This window comes from Esox lucius, chromosome 10 (genome assembly GCF_011004845.1).
Source record: "Esox lucius isolate fEsoLuc1 chromosome 10, fEsoLuc1.pri, whole genome shotgun sequence".
Taxonomy (NCBI): domain Eukaryota; kingdom Metazoa; phylum Chordata; class Actinopteri; order Esociformes; family Esocidae; genus Esox; species Esox lucius.
In genome coordinates, this window is record NC_047578.1 from 17,795,506 (window position 1) to 17,812,312 (window position 16,807).

The 16,807-nt window shown below is 41.9% G+C and overlaps 2 protein-coding genes across 4 annotated transcripts in view; one reads left to right on the forward strand and one right to left on the reverse strand.

The window, feature by feature from the left end:
- Positions 1-9,820, reverse strand: part of sema4ab (sema domain, immunoglobulin domain (Ig), transmembrane domain (TM) and short cytoplasmic domain, (semaphorin) 4Ab) — a 36,745-nt gene extending 26,925 nt beyond the window's left edge. For 2 of the 3 annotated variants that reach the window (XM_020050345.3, XM_010873659.4), the window contains exons 1-2: positions 9,510-9,820; positions 9,385-9,407 (exon numbers count right to left, since the gene is read on the reverse strand). The gene's annotated coding sequence lies outside the window, so the exon portion shown is untranslated. The remainder of the gene's footprint in view (positions 1-9,384; positions 9,408-9,509) is intronic. The other variant, XM_010873660.4, reaches the window with a different exon arrangement.
- A 2,754-nt stretch (positions 9,821-12,574) lies between these two features.
- On the forward strand, positions 12,575-16,595 carry LOC105012713 (immunoglobulin kappa light chain). The gene is made up of 5 exons (XM_010873733.3): positions 12,575-12,637; positions 12,851-13,180; positions 15,164-15,481; positions 15,628-15,744; positions 15,836-16,595. The coding sequence occupies exons 1-5, from the start codon at positions 12,598-12,600 to the stop codon at positions 15,880-15,882; spliced, it is 852 nt and encodes a 283-aa protein (XP_010872035.2). The 5' UTR covers positions 12,575-12,597; the 3' UTR covers positions 15,883-16,595.
- Positions 16,596-16,807: the final 212 nt, after the last annotated feature.

Genomic DNA, 16,807 nt, shown 5'->3' on the forward strand with positions numbered 1-16,807 from the left:
ACAGATGCCCAAGCCACCTCAGCTGACCCCTCTCGATGTGGAGGAGCAGCGGCTCTACTCTGAGCTCCTCCCGGGTGACCGAGCTTCTCACCCTCTCTCTAAGGGATCGCCCAGCCACCCTGCGGAGAAAGCTCATTTCGGCCCCCTGTATCCGGGATCTTGTCCTTTCGGTCATGACCCAAAGCTCATGACCATAGGTGAGAGTAGGAACGTAGATTGACCGGTAAATCGAGAGCTTCGCCTTGCGGCTCAGCTCTTTCTTTACCACGACAGACCGATACATCGACCGCATTACTGCAGAAGCTGCACCGATCCGTCTGTCAATCTCCCGTTCCATCCTTCCCTCACTCGTGAACAGGACCCCTAGATACTTAAACTCCTCCACTTGAGGCAGGCACTCTCCACCAACCTGAAGTGGGCAAGCCACCCTTTTCCGACTGAGAACCATGGCCTCGGATTTGGAGGTACTGATTTTCATCCCCACCGCTTCACACTCGGCTGCAAACCGTCCAAGTGCATGCTGAAGGTCCTGGCTTGAAGGGGCCAACACGACAACATCATCCGCAAAGAGCAGAGACGAAATCGTGTGGTCCCCAAACCTGACACCCTCCGGCCCCTGGCTGCGCCTAGAAATTCTGTCCATAAAAATTACAAACAGAACCGGTGACAAAGGGCAGCCCTGCCGGAGTCCAACATGCACAGGGAACAAGTCTGACTTACTGCCGGCAATGCGGACCAAGCTCCTGCTTCGGTCGTACAGGGACCTGACAGCCCTTAGCAAAGGACCCAGGACCCCATATTCCCGAAGCACCCTCCACAGGATGCCGCGAGGGACACAGTCGAATGCCTTCTCCAAATCCACAAAACACATGTGGACTGGTTGGGCAAACTCCCATGAACCCTCCATCACCCTGTAGAGGGTATAGAGCTGGTCCAGTGTTCCACGGCCTGGACGAAAACCACACTGTTCCTCCTGAATCCGAGGTTCTACTATCGGCCGTATTCTCCTCTCCAGAACCCTGGCATAGACTTTCCCGGGGAGGCTGAGAAGTGTGATCCCCCTATAGTTGGAACACACCCTCCGGTCCCCGGGAAAGTCTATGCCAGGGTTCTGGAGAGGAGAATACGGTCGGCAGAGATATTATGCCGATATCTAATGGTCCGACTTTTCAAACATAACTTTCTGAAATATGGAGATAAAGGAGGGGGCTAATTATAACACCAACTTGTGTGGTCATCAGCAGAATTATAGTGTCTCTTTGCGATTATGGTCTACTTTAGCCAGCATTTCGGCATCAACGTAGCGATTTACAATGACAGCAAAATCCACACTCTAGCCTACTGTGGAACATATGGTATGGGCAAACTCCTACGGTCTCTACCATGGTTTCTCTCACTGTGTTGAAGTCCTTGTGGCTTAAAGTTTCTCTCACCCGGTTCCTTTGGGTAGTGTTGAGAGGGATGCTGGTATCTAGCAGGATGAGAACATTCCTGCATGACACTAATAGAAGGGGGGGTTCATTATCAGATGGCCAGGGTGAGAGCAACGCCACCAACTGGTTTTTCTGGCTCTGCAAACTAAATCAGTAGACTAGGGCTGGCTGGCAAACTTCAAGGATTTTTCTCCACCCATATGAAATCAGATAGTCTGGGAGATGTCTGCACTGATCACATTCAAACATTATCAGTCAAGATATAGTACAGCTAAAGGACAAAGCTTGACTGGAATTCTCAAGACTAATTAATCCACGACCATCAGATTAAGGACTGCGTAGGTGATTAATAGATTGCATGAAATGGGAATTATGTAGTCTGAATACAAAAAAAGAACTACATTCTTCCCGCATTACACACATTTTGAAGACTACATACAGTGAGGAGAACAAGTATTTGATACACTGCCGATTTCGCAGGGTTTCCCAATTACAAAGCATGTAGAAGTCTGTCATTTTTATCATAGGTACTCTTCAACTGTGAGTGACGGAACTGAAAACAAAACTCCAGAAAATTACATTGTATGATTTTAAGTAAATAATTAGCATTTTATTGCATGACATAAGTATTTGATACATCAGAAAAGCAGAACTTAATATTTGGTACAGAAACCTTTGCAATTACAGAGATCATACGTTTCCTGTAGTTCTTGCCCCGGTTTGCACATACTGCAGCAGGGATTTTGGCCCACTCCTCCATACAGACCTTCTCTAGATCCTTCAGGTGTCGGGGCTGTCACTGGGCAATACAGACTTTTAGCTCCCTCCAAAGATTTTCTATTGGGTTCAGATCTGGAGCCTGGCAAGGCCACTACAGGACCTTGAGATGCTTCTTACAGAACCACTCCTTAGTTGCCCTGGCTGTGTGTTTCGGGTCGTTGTCATGCTGGAAGACCCAGCCACGACCCATCTTCAATGCTTGTACTGAGGGAAGGAGGTTGTTGGCCAAGATCTCGTGATACATGGCCCCATCCATCCTCCCCACAATACGGTGCAGTCGTCCTGTCCCCTTTGCAGAAAACCATACCCAAAGAATGTTTCCACCTCCATGCTTCACAGTTGGGATGGTGTTCTTGGGGTTGCACTCATCCTTCTTCCTCCAAACACAGCGAGTGGAGTTTAGACCAAAAAACTCTATTTGTCTCATCAGATCACATGACCTTCTCCCATTCCTCCTCCGGATCATCCAGACGGTCATTGGCAAAGTTCAGACGGCCCTGGACATGCGCTGGCTTGAGCAGGGGGACCTTGCGTGCGCTGCAAGATTTTAATCCATGACGGCATAGTGTGTTACTAATGGTTTTCTTTGAGACTGTGGTCCCAGCTCTCTTCAGGTCATTGACCAGGTCCTGCCGTGTAGTTCTGGGCTGATCCCTCACCTTCCTCATGATCATTGATGCCCCACGAGGTGAGATCTTGCATGGAGCCCCAGACCGAGGGAGATTGACAGTCATCTTATTATTTAAAAATCATAATGCGATTTTCTAGATTTTTCTCTCACAGTTGAAGTGTACCTATGATAAAAATTACCTCCACATGCTTTGTAAGTAGTAAAACCTGCAAAATTGGCAGTGTATCAAATACTTGTTGTCCCCACTGTACATGCATTTGGGTTGACATCCACACATTATACACAGCTTTTAATGCCAAAACAGTACACAAATGTTGATAAACAGCCTGTGAAATTTGAAAGACAAATTGAATAAAAACAAAATATGACTGGATCAGTTAGGTCGTTTTGCAATACCTAGGTTACATCACGTTTAAAGATAAAGATAAAAATAGATTGTGCAATCATAGGCTGATACCGTATGCAGAAGCTGTTAGTTTGTGACTGTATCACATGTGAATTACAGGACCTTTATACTCTCAGGCTAGTACAAAAACAAAATGGGAAAATGTATGTATATACATGTTAAAGCTGTGTTGGGTATAGGGTTGCAACGAACTATTCTCCTAACTGATCAATTGGATTAAAAAATATATTCCAGGATTAAATGCATTTAGGGTAAAACATTTTATTCATTACATAATAAATGGGAATTTATCCTCATCCCGCACAATGTTTAAAACAAAGCAAAAAATTAATAGTTAAAGTACATATAGCCACAGATGTTTTTTTTTAATCCCTAAAATATGAAGTGTGCTATTCTAAATGGCGTTGATAAACAACACTTCAAAAAAAATGTCATAGCTCTAGTTGCTATGACACTGATGTAAAACAACACCATGCCAACAAAGCTAACGCGAATGTTATATTAACACACTACTCAATGCATCTGAGAACAAATATGTTTCACAGCAAGTCCAAAATTACAGCATGATACTAAACAACCACAGAGTTCTGTGAAAAGCAGACACTTTCCTCCATCTTTCAACGTATTAATTTATTTCCAGCCCAATCTCTACTAAGGGATAATGACATTTTATGCCAACTTTTTTGGAAATGTAATTCATCATTAACTGATTAAAGTGAAATGTGTAAACCATGGAAGATTATTCTAGTCATCGATGTCCATGTGACACCTTGTGAGGACATTAGCCCTGCTGTCATCACAACCCACATAGATCAAGAATCTGTTTGTTCCCTGGGCAGAATCTAAAAGTCAAATGGACCTATTGGACTTCCCCTTCAAACCTAAGAGAAAACAGGACAACTTAAACTCTCCCATAACGTTCATGCTAACCGAAATCAGAAGTCCTAAAGTTTGACAGGGAAATTAAAATGAACTGTGGTCGAACGTTGAAGTTGTCTGGTGAATCTAATCAGATCAAGACTCATTCTGTGGCAGTGCTTCCATCAGAAATGTCACCATCTTACAGTACAAATGCGTAAATCTTAACAGGAGTTCAAATCAGGGCCACGGCATAACACCAATGCCCAGATAGACAAATTTCACTGCCAAAAGCAAAGCTAAGTACAGTTCAGAATGAATGTAGTTACCACAATGTCCAATAACCCCCCAATATAGATCCACCAAGCATGTAACAATCTTCAACTCTCCCAAGTTTGCAGTGAGTTGCTACGATGAGGCATAGCCATGAGTGGGAATGGAATGCCACAAAATGGGGAGAAAAAAATAAAAATAAAAACACAGTTAACCTCCTGGGCTCGGGTCAATGCAATCTCTCCTCGCTATTGGCCAAAAGACAACTGGGCCGGACATGGTGTTTTATGCATTTGGTGTTATAACATATGCAGCTGTTCATAGACTACATTTGGTAATTATGACAGATTAAAAAGCTGTGGAATTTCAGCAGTCTAAGTCACCCTGATGTTTGTTTAGAACTGCATTGAGTTAAATGTTTTTGATACTTCAAGATGTCAGGATTTGTAATGCATTGCAAAACCGGCCAGTGCCCTTAAGGCAATTACATTCCAAAAGAGATTTTGAACTGAAGGCTAGTGCTGAAGTAGACTAGCCAAGATTAATCAAAGTGTCCTAGCTTTCTTTTTGTAGAGCACTATAACTGTAGCCAGACAACAAAATTTGAAGATTACTGCTGCAGACCAATGGACGCTTTTAGCTCAAGACAGCTTGAGAAGTTGGGAAGGTGTGAGTGTGTAGTGTTGATTGAATGAACAAACAATTTTGCTTAACACAGCATGACTTATCTGAGGGGAAGTCGTCATACAGTCTACATCTGGTACATTGAACTGGCTCACTGAAAAACACTTACAGCCATTTCAAGTTGACTAAGAAAACCATCACAGCAAAATAGTTGAGCACTTATTACAGATGGTCAATATGACCCTGCCCCCTGGAAAATAGTGAAAATCCTGGGACCCACTGACTGACCCCCCCCCCCCCCCCCACACCAATATAAAAACAAACCTACGCCATTGACTGGTCATATGCTGTAACCATTAGGCTAACCGCTGACCCAATCTTATTCTGGTTGTCGCCGATGAAAGCAAAATTCAGTTGTGAGAAACTCAAACATGGTGATGGCCAAAAACATTATACTCACTCTGTCAGGGTGTCAGCATAAAAGGATTCCCAGAAATAAAACAGAGTGAACTACTGGCAAACCATAGTTAAAGTACACTTAAATATTGTTTGTGCCTTAACTTTATCTTGCTAGTTAAGCTGGGCCTTGATCAGGAAAGATTTCCAAAAACTATTTTGGAAATCTCACTATGCCCCCGCATCAATAGGAAACTGCTTTGAGCATGTTATACATATTAGGCTAGATAAGAATAAAAAATAAAATAAGAAAAAGGAAATAACATTTTCTTATTTACTTTGCCCATTTACATACAACATATCAAATATCAATAGGATTACTAATTCAAAGAAAACTCCCTAAAAATGAGTAAAGAATATTTTTTGTTTATTTGGAATTTACTCATTCACATTTTTCATGTCACACTAGCTGACATAAACGTTGATTACATGTGAATGGTTTAATAAATTCAATATAAGGGAAGTGCCATGGAAAGGCCAGCATTATTAGAATTTTTGAGTTCAACATCAACAATAAGTCTGCAGAACATTAAAACTTCACAGTCCACATAATTCTGTCTCTCACCACTTCACTGATCACCATCTTGCAAGTTTCAACTTCCCCAAAATCTCACAACCACTAAGACATACATTTTGAGTCATTTTTAGGTTCAACCTAGTCGTCAGCAAGGGAACCAGCCAGTCAAGAACATTCCATCCTACTACTGAATTAATCAGCAATAACATCATCAATGAAGACAAGTGAGGCAGTTCCACTGGCAGTCATGTTTAAAACTTAATACACCCCAAGTCTTATCTCACAGATAAGTTGGTATGGCAGTTCCTTTTTTTTCTCCACACACACACACACACACACACACACACACACACACACACACACACACACACACACACACACACACACACACACACACACACACACACACACACACACACACACACACACACACACACACACACACACACACACACACACACACACACACACACACACACACACACACACACACACACACACACACACACACACACACACACACACACACACACACACACACACACACACACACACACACACACACACACACACACACACACACACACACACACACACACACACACACACACACACACACACACACACACACACACACACACACACACACACACACACACACACACACACACACACACACACACACACACACACACACACACACACACACACACACACACACACACACACACACACACACACACACACACACACACACACACACACACACACACACACACACACACTTCTTGTCCTTACTCAGTTACATGTTAATTTGTCCCACAAAACCCTTTTCATATCTCTAGACACAACCATGTTTCTGCAGTTTCTAGTAGTTCAGCATCTACGGTAGTTTGGCAGGATGGTATTTATGTGAATGGTAGAGGCTGACATCCACAACTACCTCCTAGAATGTCAGACAGTCCCATGGACTGCACTCCTGTCATTTGTAAGAATTATTTGTTATTATTGCAAACGTTGCCATGAAATGAACAAGACATGCACATTCCTTTCTTGATAGAGGCACGTGTTGTAACGGTTTTAAGAATTACATGCACTCCAAAATCATCCAGTCAAGACAAAATATATAATTTTAGTTTACATTTCCTAAAAGTACACAATGCTTATCAGATAAATATCCTTTCTTCCTCCAGCTACCATGACAAAGCATGTCTCATCCCACATCTCCCTGTTAGCACTGACAGCACCCTTGGCACGTTGCCATAGCAACCACATTCACACAGATTTAAGATAGAAAACAGTCTTTACATGAAAACGGTAGGTTTCACCGCTTAATATTAAAGAGCGGTTTGTTCAAGCACTTTTGCAACTATATGACATGCTAAAATGGTCTTTGATATTTATTTGGATATGCTCCATAGCTATCTAGCCTCTCAGGGATATATTGAGTCAGTCAGATGTGGGAAAACAAGCCAAGCCTCATTTTATTAACCTTAATTATTCCTGGCATAATGACAAACATAGTTCAGTACATTATCTTGAATATCAAGGACCTGCAGAAGTTGCAGGGCTGAGAAATGAGTAACAGACCCATTTAAAAAACAAATAGCTTGCAAAAAAATTTTTTGTAGCTTTCATGACAGGAAAATGGTTACAGACCCATGGTTCCCATGGTTATCATGACAGAATTATTATTATTATTTTTTAAGTAAAGCATTGGCCTGGGTACAATATCTGAATAACTTATTAGGGGGCAAGGGTTAAATTAAAATGTCACAACTATGATCGTGATGGACGTCAAAGAAGACCAGAAAGACAAGACTTGTTTGTCCAAGCCAAGATACAGAAATGCCATCAAGACACAGACCGGGAGAAAGAGTGTAAACGAGAGGAAAGGAAATGCAGGAACATGTCCAGGGATGGCTCAGCAAAGGCTTTGATCCCTGTGGTAGGCCCCTGTTGGGTTGCCATGACTGCAGATCTGAGCAGCATTCCCAGGTCTGACCAGGGGTTATTTGCACGTTCATGCTTACGTGTCCAAATCTGGTTGAGTGTGTGTTTATCTGAATGTTGGCTTACTACTGCTTGTGTGTGTGTGGGTGTGTATCTCCATGTGTAATTAGGAAGCAATGCCTTCTTCCAAAATAAATTAATAGCTACAACAGCTCGCCGCTTCAGGGAAATGTGTCAGAATGTTAAACCTCAACAGACAAACCAGCAGATTTCTGCCAATAAGCAGCGCTAACCATGCAACTTCATATGCCTTCAAATCTAACTGATGTTATAAAGATCTGAGGCAAAAGCCCCCACTCATGAACAATACTGTCAGATGAAAGAGTTGGACATCTTCAGGCGACTGGCTAGTTTAAAAAGCGTGTCCCGAGGAAAGATGATTACGCAGGATTTGGTTTCACCAACGTTCCACCTGAGAGAGTAAGGGCAGAACAATCCTACCTCTTCATCCCTTTGCCACAAAGATAGTTAGTCAATTACAACTTCCTTGCAAGCTTATGTACATTCAGCCAAGCATCCCTTTCCCTAGGTATTAGATATGTCACAAAAAGCCATTTAAATCATCTTGTTACACAGATGCAGCAAAAGTACAGTTACCCAGTTTAATCTACATCTCAGTCTCTGGGTGGGCAGCAACAGGAGCATAGAAAAAGCAGTATACTTGCCATTAGTTTTAGACAAAGAGCCCAGACAAACAAACATATCCTCAAGATGTTGTCAGATAGTAGGCCTGCTTTGGTCTTACTGCAAACGAACAGACTCTGGTACTTGTGATCGTGCTAGGTCTGATTTGTCAATCGCGACACCAGCAACTGTAATATGTTATCCTGTTATGAGTTTGGTAATCTTTCTGGGCAAAGGTTATGACCCAGTGAATATAGCCTAGCGAACATTTTCACTGCTCCCCTTCTTAATCTAATACATACAAACTAGAGGGAGAGATTGGCTAACGTTGCTGAATGTTTTTCGACATCAACAAACGTTGAATTGCAGAATTAACGCTGAAATGACTGACTTGTGAAAATAATACTGTAAACCACAGTTCCCAAAATGAAAACCACATTCCACTCCCGAAACACAGCAGTCCGCAACAGGCAGAGAATAAACAACACGTGTTTTTCCAAAGTTCATCCCCAAAACGTAGCGATCCCTCAGTATAACGCATCCACAGTGCAAAATGTATTCAGAATAATTTGGTAAATATACACAAGCATTATTATAATTAGACCATATTTAACAGTAAATACAATGCAAATTCGAGAAATACAAATATTTAGCCAATTCTCTACTGTCACAAGAGAATATCACTGACTATGCACTGCGGGCTGTTTGTAATCAAAACAGTCCATGTAGTGAAAAAATAACTGCGCTATTAGCAACAAGCTAACGTTACCTGGTTGTTCTGGTTGGAATGTGCTAAAAAAAGAAAAAAAAGAAGTAAGGTCAGCTAATCTCTAACATGTTCAAGTACAATCGGAATGAACTTCCAAAAACAATTCGATTCCACGGTGTTCTTACCTTATCGTTAGTTACATGTTCAAATGCAGAAGACTGGATGTCTTAACAGCGCGCTTTTACACTCAGTTGTTTTCTTCTACCCCTGCGTGCTCTTGCATTCAGGTAGGCTGGATTATAATGCGTGGCTTTCGCCGCTTTAAACGTAATCAGTTAATCGCTACGTAAAAAATAATTGGTGCCCATAATATGAAAACGCAGACCCTAAACATGCTATCATGGACCTCCCTATCGAAAGTCGAACTGAAAAAACTTGCCTACCCACCAAAACTTACTCTGATCAGGGGTTACACCACGCCCACGGACGTCATTGTGTGGGTTAACGATAGTGTAGTAGAAAACGTGCAATCTCAAGAACAGCGCTATTTATTATATGGTGGGGTGATCAAAAGGCGCCATCTACAGGAGTAATGTGGTTAAAAGACTGTAAACAAATATTTAAACACACATTGGCCTTTTTAGTTGCAGGTTCTTGGTTGACAATGCTAGAAAAACATTGAATACAAAAAAAATATCAGCCCTAATAAAAACATAATGCAGATTGTGTGTGGGAATGTGTGTCTATTTGTGTAGGTAAGTGCATGCATGAGGCATTTGTACTCCGTTGAGCAGTCAGTGTAGGTCTCTTAGTATGAGACCCTATTATTTCATTACATTCCCCATCTGATGGACGGCAGGGTAAGGAACAGCGCGTGGCTGGGGGGGTGAAGGGTGCTGCAGGTCAGGCATTGTTTCAGCTAGATGACCTGGATGCATTTGGATAAAATCCCCAGGGATGCATTGGGCTAAAAAAACCCAGGGATGCATTGGGCTAAAAAACCCCAGGGATGCATTGGGCTAAAAAAAACCCAGGGATGCATTGGGCTAAAAAACCCCAGGGATGCATTGGGCTAAAAAAAAAACCCAGGGATGCATTGGGCTCAAAAACCCCAGGGATGCATTGGGCTAAAACCCCCAGGGATGCATTGGGCTCAAAAACCCCAGGGATGCATTGGGCTAAAATCCCCCAGGGATGCATTGGGCTAAAATCCCCCAGGGATGCATTTGGATAAAATCCCCAGGGATGCATTGGGATGAAATCCCCCAGGGATGCATTGGGCTAAAATCCCCCATGGATGCATTGGGCTAAAATCCCCAGGGATGCATTTGGATAAAATCCCCAGGGATGCATTGGGCTAAAATCCCCCATGGATGCATTGGGCTAAAATCCCCCAGGGATGCATTTGGATAAAATCCCCCAGGGATGCATTGGGATGAAATCCCCCAGGGATGCATTGGGCTAAAAACCCAGAGGGATGCATTGGGCTAAAATCCCCCAGGGATGCATTGGGCTAAAATCCCCAGGGATGCATTGGGCTAAAAACCCCCAGGGATTCATTGGTCTACACCATCCACCGGAGTCCATTGTGGTCTTAGGCAGGGCATTTTGCATACAAAGTGGTGACACACCCATGGGAAGCACCAGTGTTAAACGTTTTAGAAAGAATCATCCTGTGCATTGTTTTCCCTCAAAGTGAAACTAATCAGAGTTTACAGTGACTATAGTCCAGTCGTGGATGGGGGAAGGGACACATTTTAGGAGTTAATTTCTCTATTCTGGCTGCAGAATGAACGGTTTGCTCTACTCTATCCTGTTCACTTCAGGATGAAGAATAAGTAGGAGGCCCAACCCTGGAGGAGACAATGCGACTATTCAGGACTATATTCGACAATGTTCTATTTTCCTGAATAGATCTCACTTGCTGGTGCACCTAGCCACCTACTGGACAGTTGTGTATGTGACAGATGAAGAATCACCAAGGTTTCTTGTCACGGTCGACTGACATGGCCTTATGGACGTCAGGCCCTTGTCGGCTAAATGTTAAAGCATAGCATGTTAGAAACAACTCGAAACAGGAACTAGTTTCCCTCTGTACAGGACAGTATCGCAATGGATTCATGCCCATAGTGAGTTGCAGGTGGCACAGGGCACTGGCATTCCTGGACAATTCGCCTTGTGCTGTAGTAGCATGGTCCCACCAGCAGCTGGCAGCACACTCCTGCCCGTGTTCATTCTCTAAGGTTCAGAGTCAAATTTCAGAATCGTTGATTCTGACTCAGGGAGTTCTGTTTGTGTTGAACCAAGTTCAGAATCTTGCATTTGCATCCACATGCATTGCGAGGAGTTTCACCTCAACTTACTTGGAGCTCATAACGGGTTTCTTTCCTGAGCTGGGGCATATCTTACCATTTCTGATCCTACTGGACCAGAATGTTCTGGTGAGGCCTGGCGACAGGACAGAGGTGGGGTACATCAATGGGCATGGCAGGGGATCCATTCCTTCTCTCTGTGGATGTGGAGAAATGCAGTTCTCTGATCATTATGTGACTCATAGCTCCGGGTTTTGGACAAACACCCTCTTCTACTCGGTCTTGTTGGTTTTTGCTTTTTCTTCTCACATTTTCTGCTTAGCCAAAAGGCCCCCACGGCTACAGTAAAATTATACTGACCATTCAGTATGGTTCTAGAGAGAAGAGGATGAAAAAGGGTGGAATTCAAGACAAAAGAAAGAGAAAGCACTATTGATCCTCAAATCCTTTATATGCATTTGAGTAGTTTGGATTCAAAAACTTTGGGTGTTAACAAATTAGATAATAGACCCAGACAGGATGTAGCCTCAAGAGGTGTCAATGGAGATTGGTTTGAGCAGCATGGTGAAGACTGCATTTCTTAGGTCGCTGAGGTGAAATAGTGTCGGAGAGAGAGGTTAATATAATTCACCAGACAAATTCAATGGTACCTTAACATACAGATGATACGCAGGAACTGACTCACCATGTACCCGTTGACTGCATTTTTCAATATGCAGTCAACAGTAAAGGTACATTTCACTAGAATTTCAAATAACTGTAGATGTTATATTTCGTATACATACATAGAAGTTAACATTCCAAATGCACTATAGCAGCCATGGTATGACTATGTCAATGCATTTCCATGTGTAAGCTGGGTAGAACTCTGTGTGAAAAAAATATTTCCGGCATTTAGACCATGGGGTTTAGGTGTTGATGTTGAAATGATTTGATCCACTTCATCCTCTGACGTGTCAAGATGCGTGCCGTTTTTTTGCTGTTGTGGTGCATGTATTCAGGTAAGCTAATTGTTTTAATTGACGATTGTGTAACTTATTATTATGCACAGCGTAATAAAATAAATAAATAATAATAATACCTTACTACGTGTATTATTTCAAATATTTACTTTGGCAGTGTTTTGATTGTTCAGTTCAATATTTAATGTCAAGACTATAAAACCTATTTAAAATTACGAGTGTGAGTTAGAAAATGGATGCCTTTATTTGCAGGTACTTATATACACACGTCAACAATCAACCAGACGCCCGGACTAGTGATGGTGAAGACTGGTGTGAATGTGACCTTGGAATGTCATCTAAAGGAACTTATCACCTACTGTCACTCAGTGACTTGGCTAAAAATAGACCCCAGGACTGCCACATTGTCAGAGAGTAACATTTACAGTGATCAAATCTCTGACAAAACCAGCAAACCAGACCAAAAATGTTCTGCGACTATCACCAACGCAACAGCAAGAGACTCTGGCATGTATTACTGTTCAGCAGTTTACTCCAACATGGTTCACACTGGCAATGGTTCGAGGATTATTATTGTGACAGGTAAATTCTTTTTTTTTTTTAAATCAATTTACAGAACTGACTAAAAATCGACATAAAGTGCCCTCCACAAATCTCCACTAATTATGGCACGCTTGGTAAATATGAGCACAACAGGCTGTGATTTTATTTTTGTTAACTGTTCATTACGTTGATCATTCATTCCTTTGCCAAGATAACAGCTCTGAGGTTTCTTCTATAATGATAATGATGTTGTAAAAAACATGGGAAGGGATCTATGACCATTCCTTCATATACAATCTTTCCAGATCATTCAGATTCAGAGGTGGAGGGCACTGCAGGTTGCTGGGTCAAACAAAAAGCATTTCATTAGTAACTTTTATCAAAGAAAGACAGATACGTTTGTTTTAGTATTTTCTATAACCATTGAAGCCCAATTTTTTTTTATATTCAGGGGTATTCATACAGTGAGGGAAAAAAATTATTTGATCCCCTGCTGATTTTGTACGTTTGCCCACTGACAAAGAAATGATCCGTCTATAATTTTTAGGGTAGTTTTATTTGAACAGTGAGAGACAGAATAACAACAAAAAAATCCAGAAAAACACATGTCAAAAATGTTATGAATTGCTTTGCATTTTAATGACTGAAATTATTATTTTACCCCTCTGCAAAACATGACTTAGTACTCGGTGGCAAAACCCTTGTGGGTAATCATAGAGGTCAGACGTTTCTTGTAGTTGGCCACCAGGTTTGTACACATCTCAGGAGGGATTTTGTCCCAATCCTCTATGCAGAACTTTTTTCGAGGCTGACATTGTAGACTTGGCCCTGTGTTTTGGGTCATTGTCATGCTGGAATACCCATCCACGACCCATTTTCAATGCCCTGGCTAAGGGAAGGAGATTCTCACCCAAGATTTGATGGTACATGGCCCCGTCCATCGTCCCTTTGATGTGGTGAAGTTGTCCTGTCCCCTTAACAGAAAAACACCCCCAAAGCATAATGTTTCCACCTCCATGTTTGACGGTGGGGATGGTGTTCTGGGGTCATAGGCAGCATTCCTCCTCCTCCAAACACGGCCAGTTGAGTTGATGCCAAAGAGCTCGATTTTGGTCTCATCTGACTACAACACTTTCACCCAGTTCTCCTCTGAATCATTCCGATGTTCATTAGTAAACTTCAGAAAGACCTGTACATGTGCTTTCTTGAACAGGGGGACCTTGCAGGCACTGCAGGATTTCAGTTCTTCACGGCATAGTTTGTTACCAATTGTTTTCTTGGTGACTATGGTCCCAGCTGCCTTGAGATCATTAACAAGATCCTCCCGTGTAGTTCTGGGCTGATTCCTCACCGTTCTCATGATCATTTCATCTCCACGAGGTGAGATCTTGCATGGAGCCCCAGACCAAGGAAGGTTGACATTTCTTTTGTGTTTCTTTCATTTGCTAATAATCATACCAACTGTTGTCACCTTCTCACCAAGCTGCTTGGAAATGGTCTTGTAGCCCATTCCAGCCTTGTGTAGGTCTATAATCCTGTCCCTGACATCCTTGTACAGCTCTTTGGTCTTGGCCATGGTGTAGAGTTTGGAATCTGATTGACTGATTGCTTCTGTGGACAGGTGTCTTTTATACAGGTAACAAGCTGAGATTAGGAGCACTCCCTTCATGAGTGTGCTCCTAATTTCAGCTCGTTACCTTTATAAAAGACACCTTGGAGCCAGACATCTTTCTGATTGAGAGGGGATCAAATACTTATTGCACTCATTAAAATGCAAATCCATTAATAACATTTTATACTGGATTTCTTTGTTGTTATTCTGTCTCTCACTGTTCAAATAAACCTACCATTAAAATATAGACTGATCATTTCTTTGTCAGTGAGCAAACTTACAAAATCAGCAGGGGATCAAATAATTTAAACAACATTTATGATGTTATTTTTACTCTGTACTGGAAGAATAATCACATTGGTATATCAATAATGTAATTTTTTATGACAATCTGACAATTTTGTGTTTAGAGAAAGAGACACCAGGGAACATCACCGAATCCACCACCATCAAAATCTTCTCATCACCAGACAGTGATGGCTCCTCAGTCCCTCTCATGTGTCTGGTGTCAGGATTGGTCCCGTCTCAGGTCCGTGTGTACTGGCTCATAAATGGGAGAGAGGAGAGTGGACTAACTGAGTCGGCCAGGACAGACAACAGTGATCAAGCAACAGAGTTCACTAGGAACCAGATTCTGGTCCAGGCAGAGGAGTGGGACAGAGGAGCAGAGTGCACATGTGTGGTGGAGTTTGAAGGGCAGAATATCACCAAAACTGTACAAAGACTAGGTAATATAAAAATATGATTTTTATTCCAATTGTAACCTTGCAGTGAACAAAAAAGTAAAACTGTGAATTAGATTTGTACAGTTATTTTAACAGTTACCTTTCCTCTAACATCACTTTTCTCTATGTGTGGTATATCATATTCTCAGACTTTGGCGTGCTATGTTACATCACAGTGTGGATGTACAGACTCCTGGGAATAACTGCCTGGCTCCTGCTGTTGATCCTGTCTGTCCTTGTGGCATCATACATTGGCAAAAAGAGAGGTAACATATGAACTGATGTACTGCATGTTGTAATTATTCATAATTGTTATGGTCTACACTAGAAATCATCACTTTTACATTTTATTTTCAGGTTTTCGGCAGAATAATACATCTAAGAACAAAGGGACCAAGAAATAATTCATCATGAAAAGGAAATGGTTTGATAGTTTCTCATTTGTACAAACGTATTATGTTAGCAGTGACATGTGACAACTCAGACATTAGTATTTCTACTTTTGGTTGATTGCTTAACAACAGCAAACCATTTGAAAAAGACTATCAATTTCAAGTTGCAGATTTTTACAATAGAAGTGGTATAAATCGTATCTACTTTTATTGCACACTAAAATGCTATTTTATGCTTATTCCAAAGATGAAGAATTCCATTAGGATACATTTTGCTAGGCTTGACTTGGGTACGTGTAGTACAGCTCTAGAATGGAAATGGCAATGTTTATAAAATACAACACAATATTTACATTATTTATGCTAATGTACTGCTGTTACTGGCTTGTTGCTTATTTCCTAAAATAATGAAACATAACTTGAAATCCAAACAATATATGTTTTATACAACATTGTAAAGAGATACATAGATGCAATTCCTGTGACCTCAAATATAAAAGTCAAACTTTGGAGGAAAATGTTGTGCAGCAGTGTTTAATTTAGATACTTGAGTGAACAGTTTAAATGCCATTGTTAGATAAATAATGGACAACAGCATTATAGTTAAAAAATAAGTGATATACCAGAAATTTGGTATGTAAATCCTTGGGTTGCTAACTTAAAAAAAATAATTGTCAGTATAACAAAGGCTTCATCCTTCTTCCTGCCCTCCATCCATCCATCATCTTCCGCTTATCCGGGGCCGGGTCGCGGGGGCAGCAGTCTAAGCAGGGATGCCCAGACTTCCCTCTCCCCAGACACCTCCTCCAGCTCTTCCGGGGGGACACCGAGGCGTTCCCAGGCCAGCCGGGAGACATAGTCCCTCCAGCGTGTCTTCCCCGGGGTCTCCTCCCGGTGGGACGGGACCGGAACACCTTCCCAGGAAGGCGTTCCGGAG

Excerpts from the sequence above, each read along its gene's own strand:
- LOC105012713 (XM_010873733.3), top strand. The coding sequence starts at position 12,598 with ATGCGTGCCGTTTTTTTGCTGTTGTGGTGCATGTATTCAG. Across the intron at positions 13,181-15,163 it reads GAGGATTATTATTGTGACAG|AGAAAGAGACACCAGGGAAC; the intron begins GTAAATTCTTTT and ends TTTTGTGTTTAG. Across the intron at positions 15,482-15,627 it reads CAAAACTGTACAAAGACTAG|ACTTTGGCGTGCTATGTTAC; the intron begins GTAATATAAAAA and ends TCATATTCTCAG.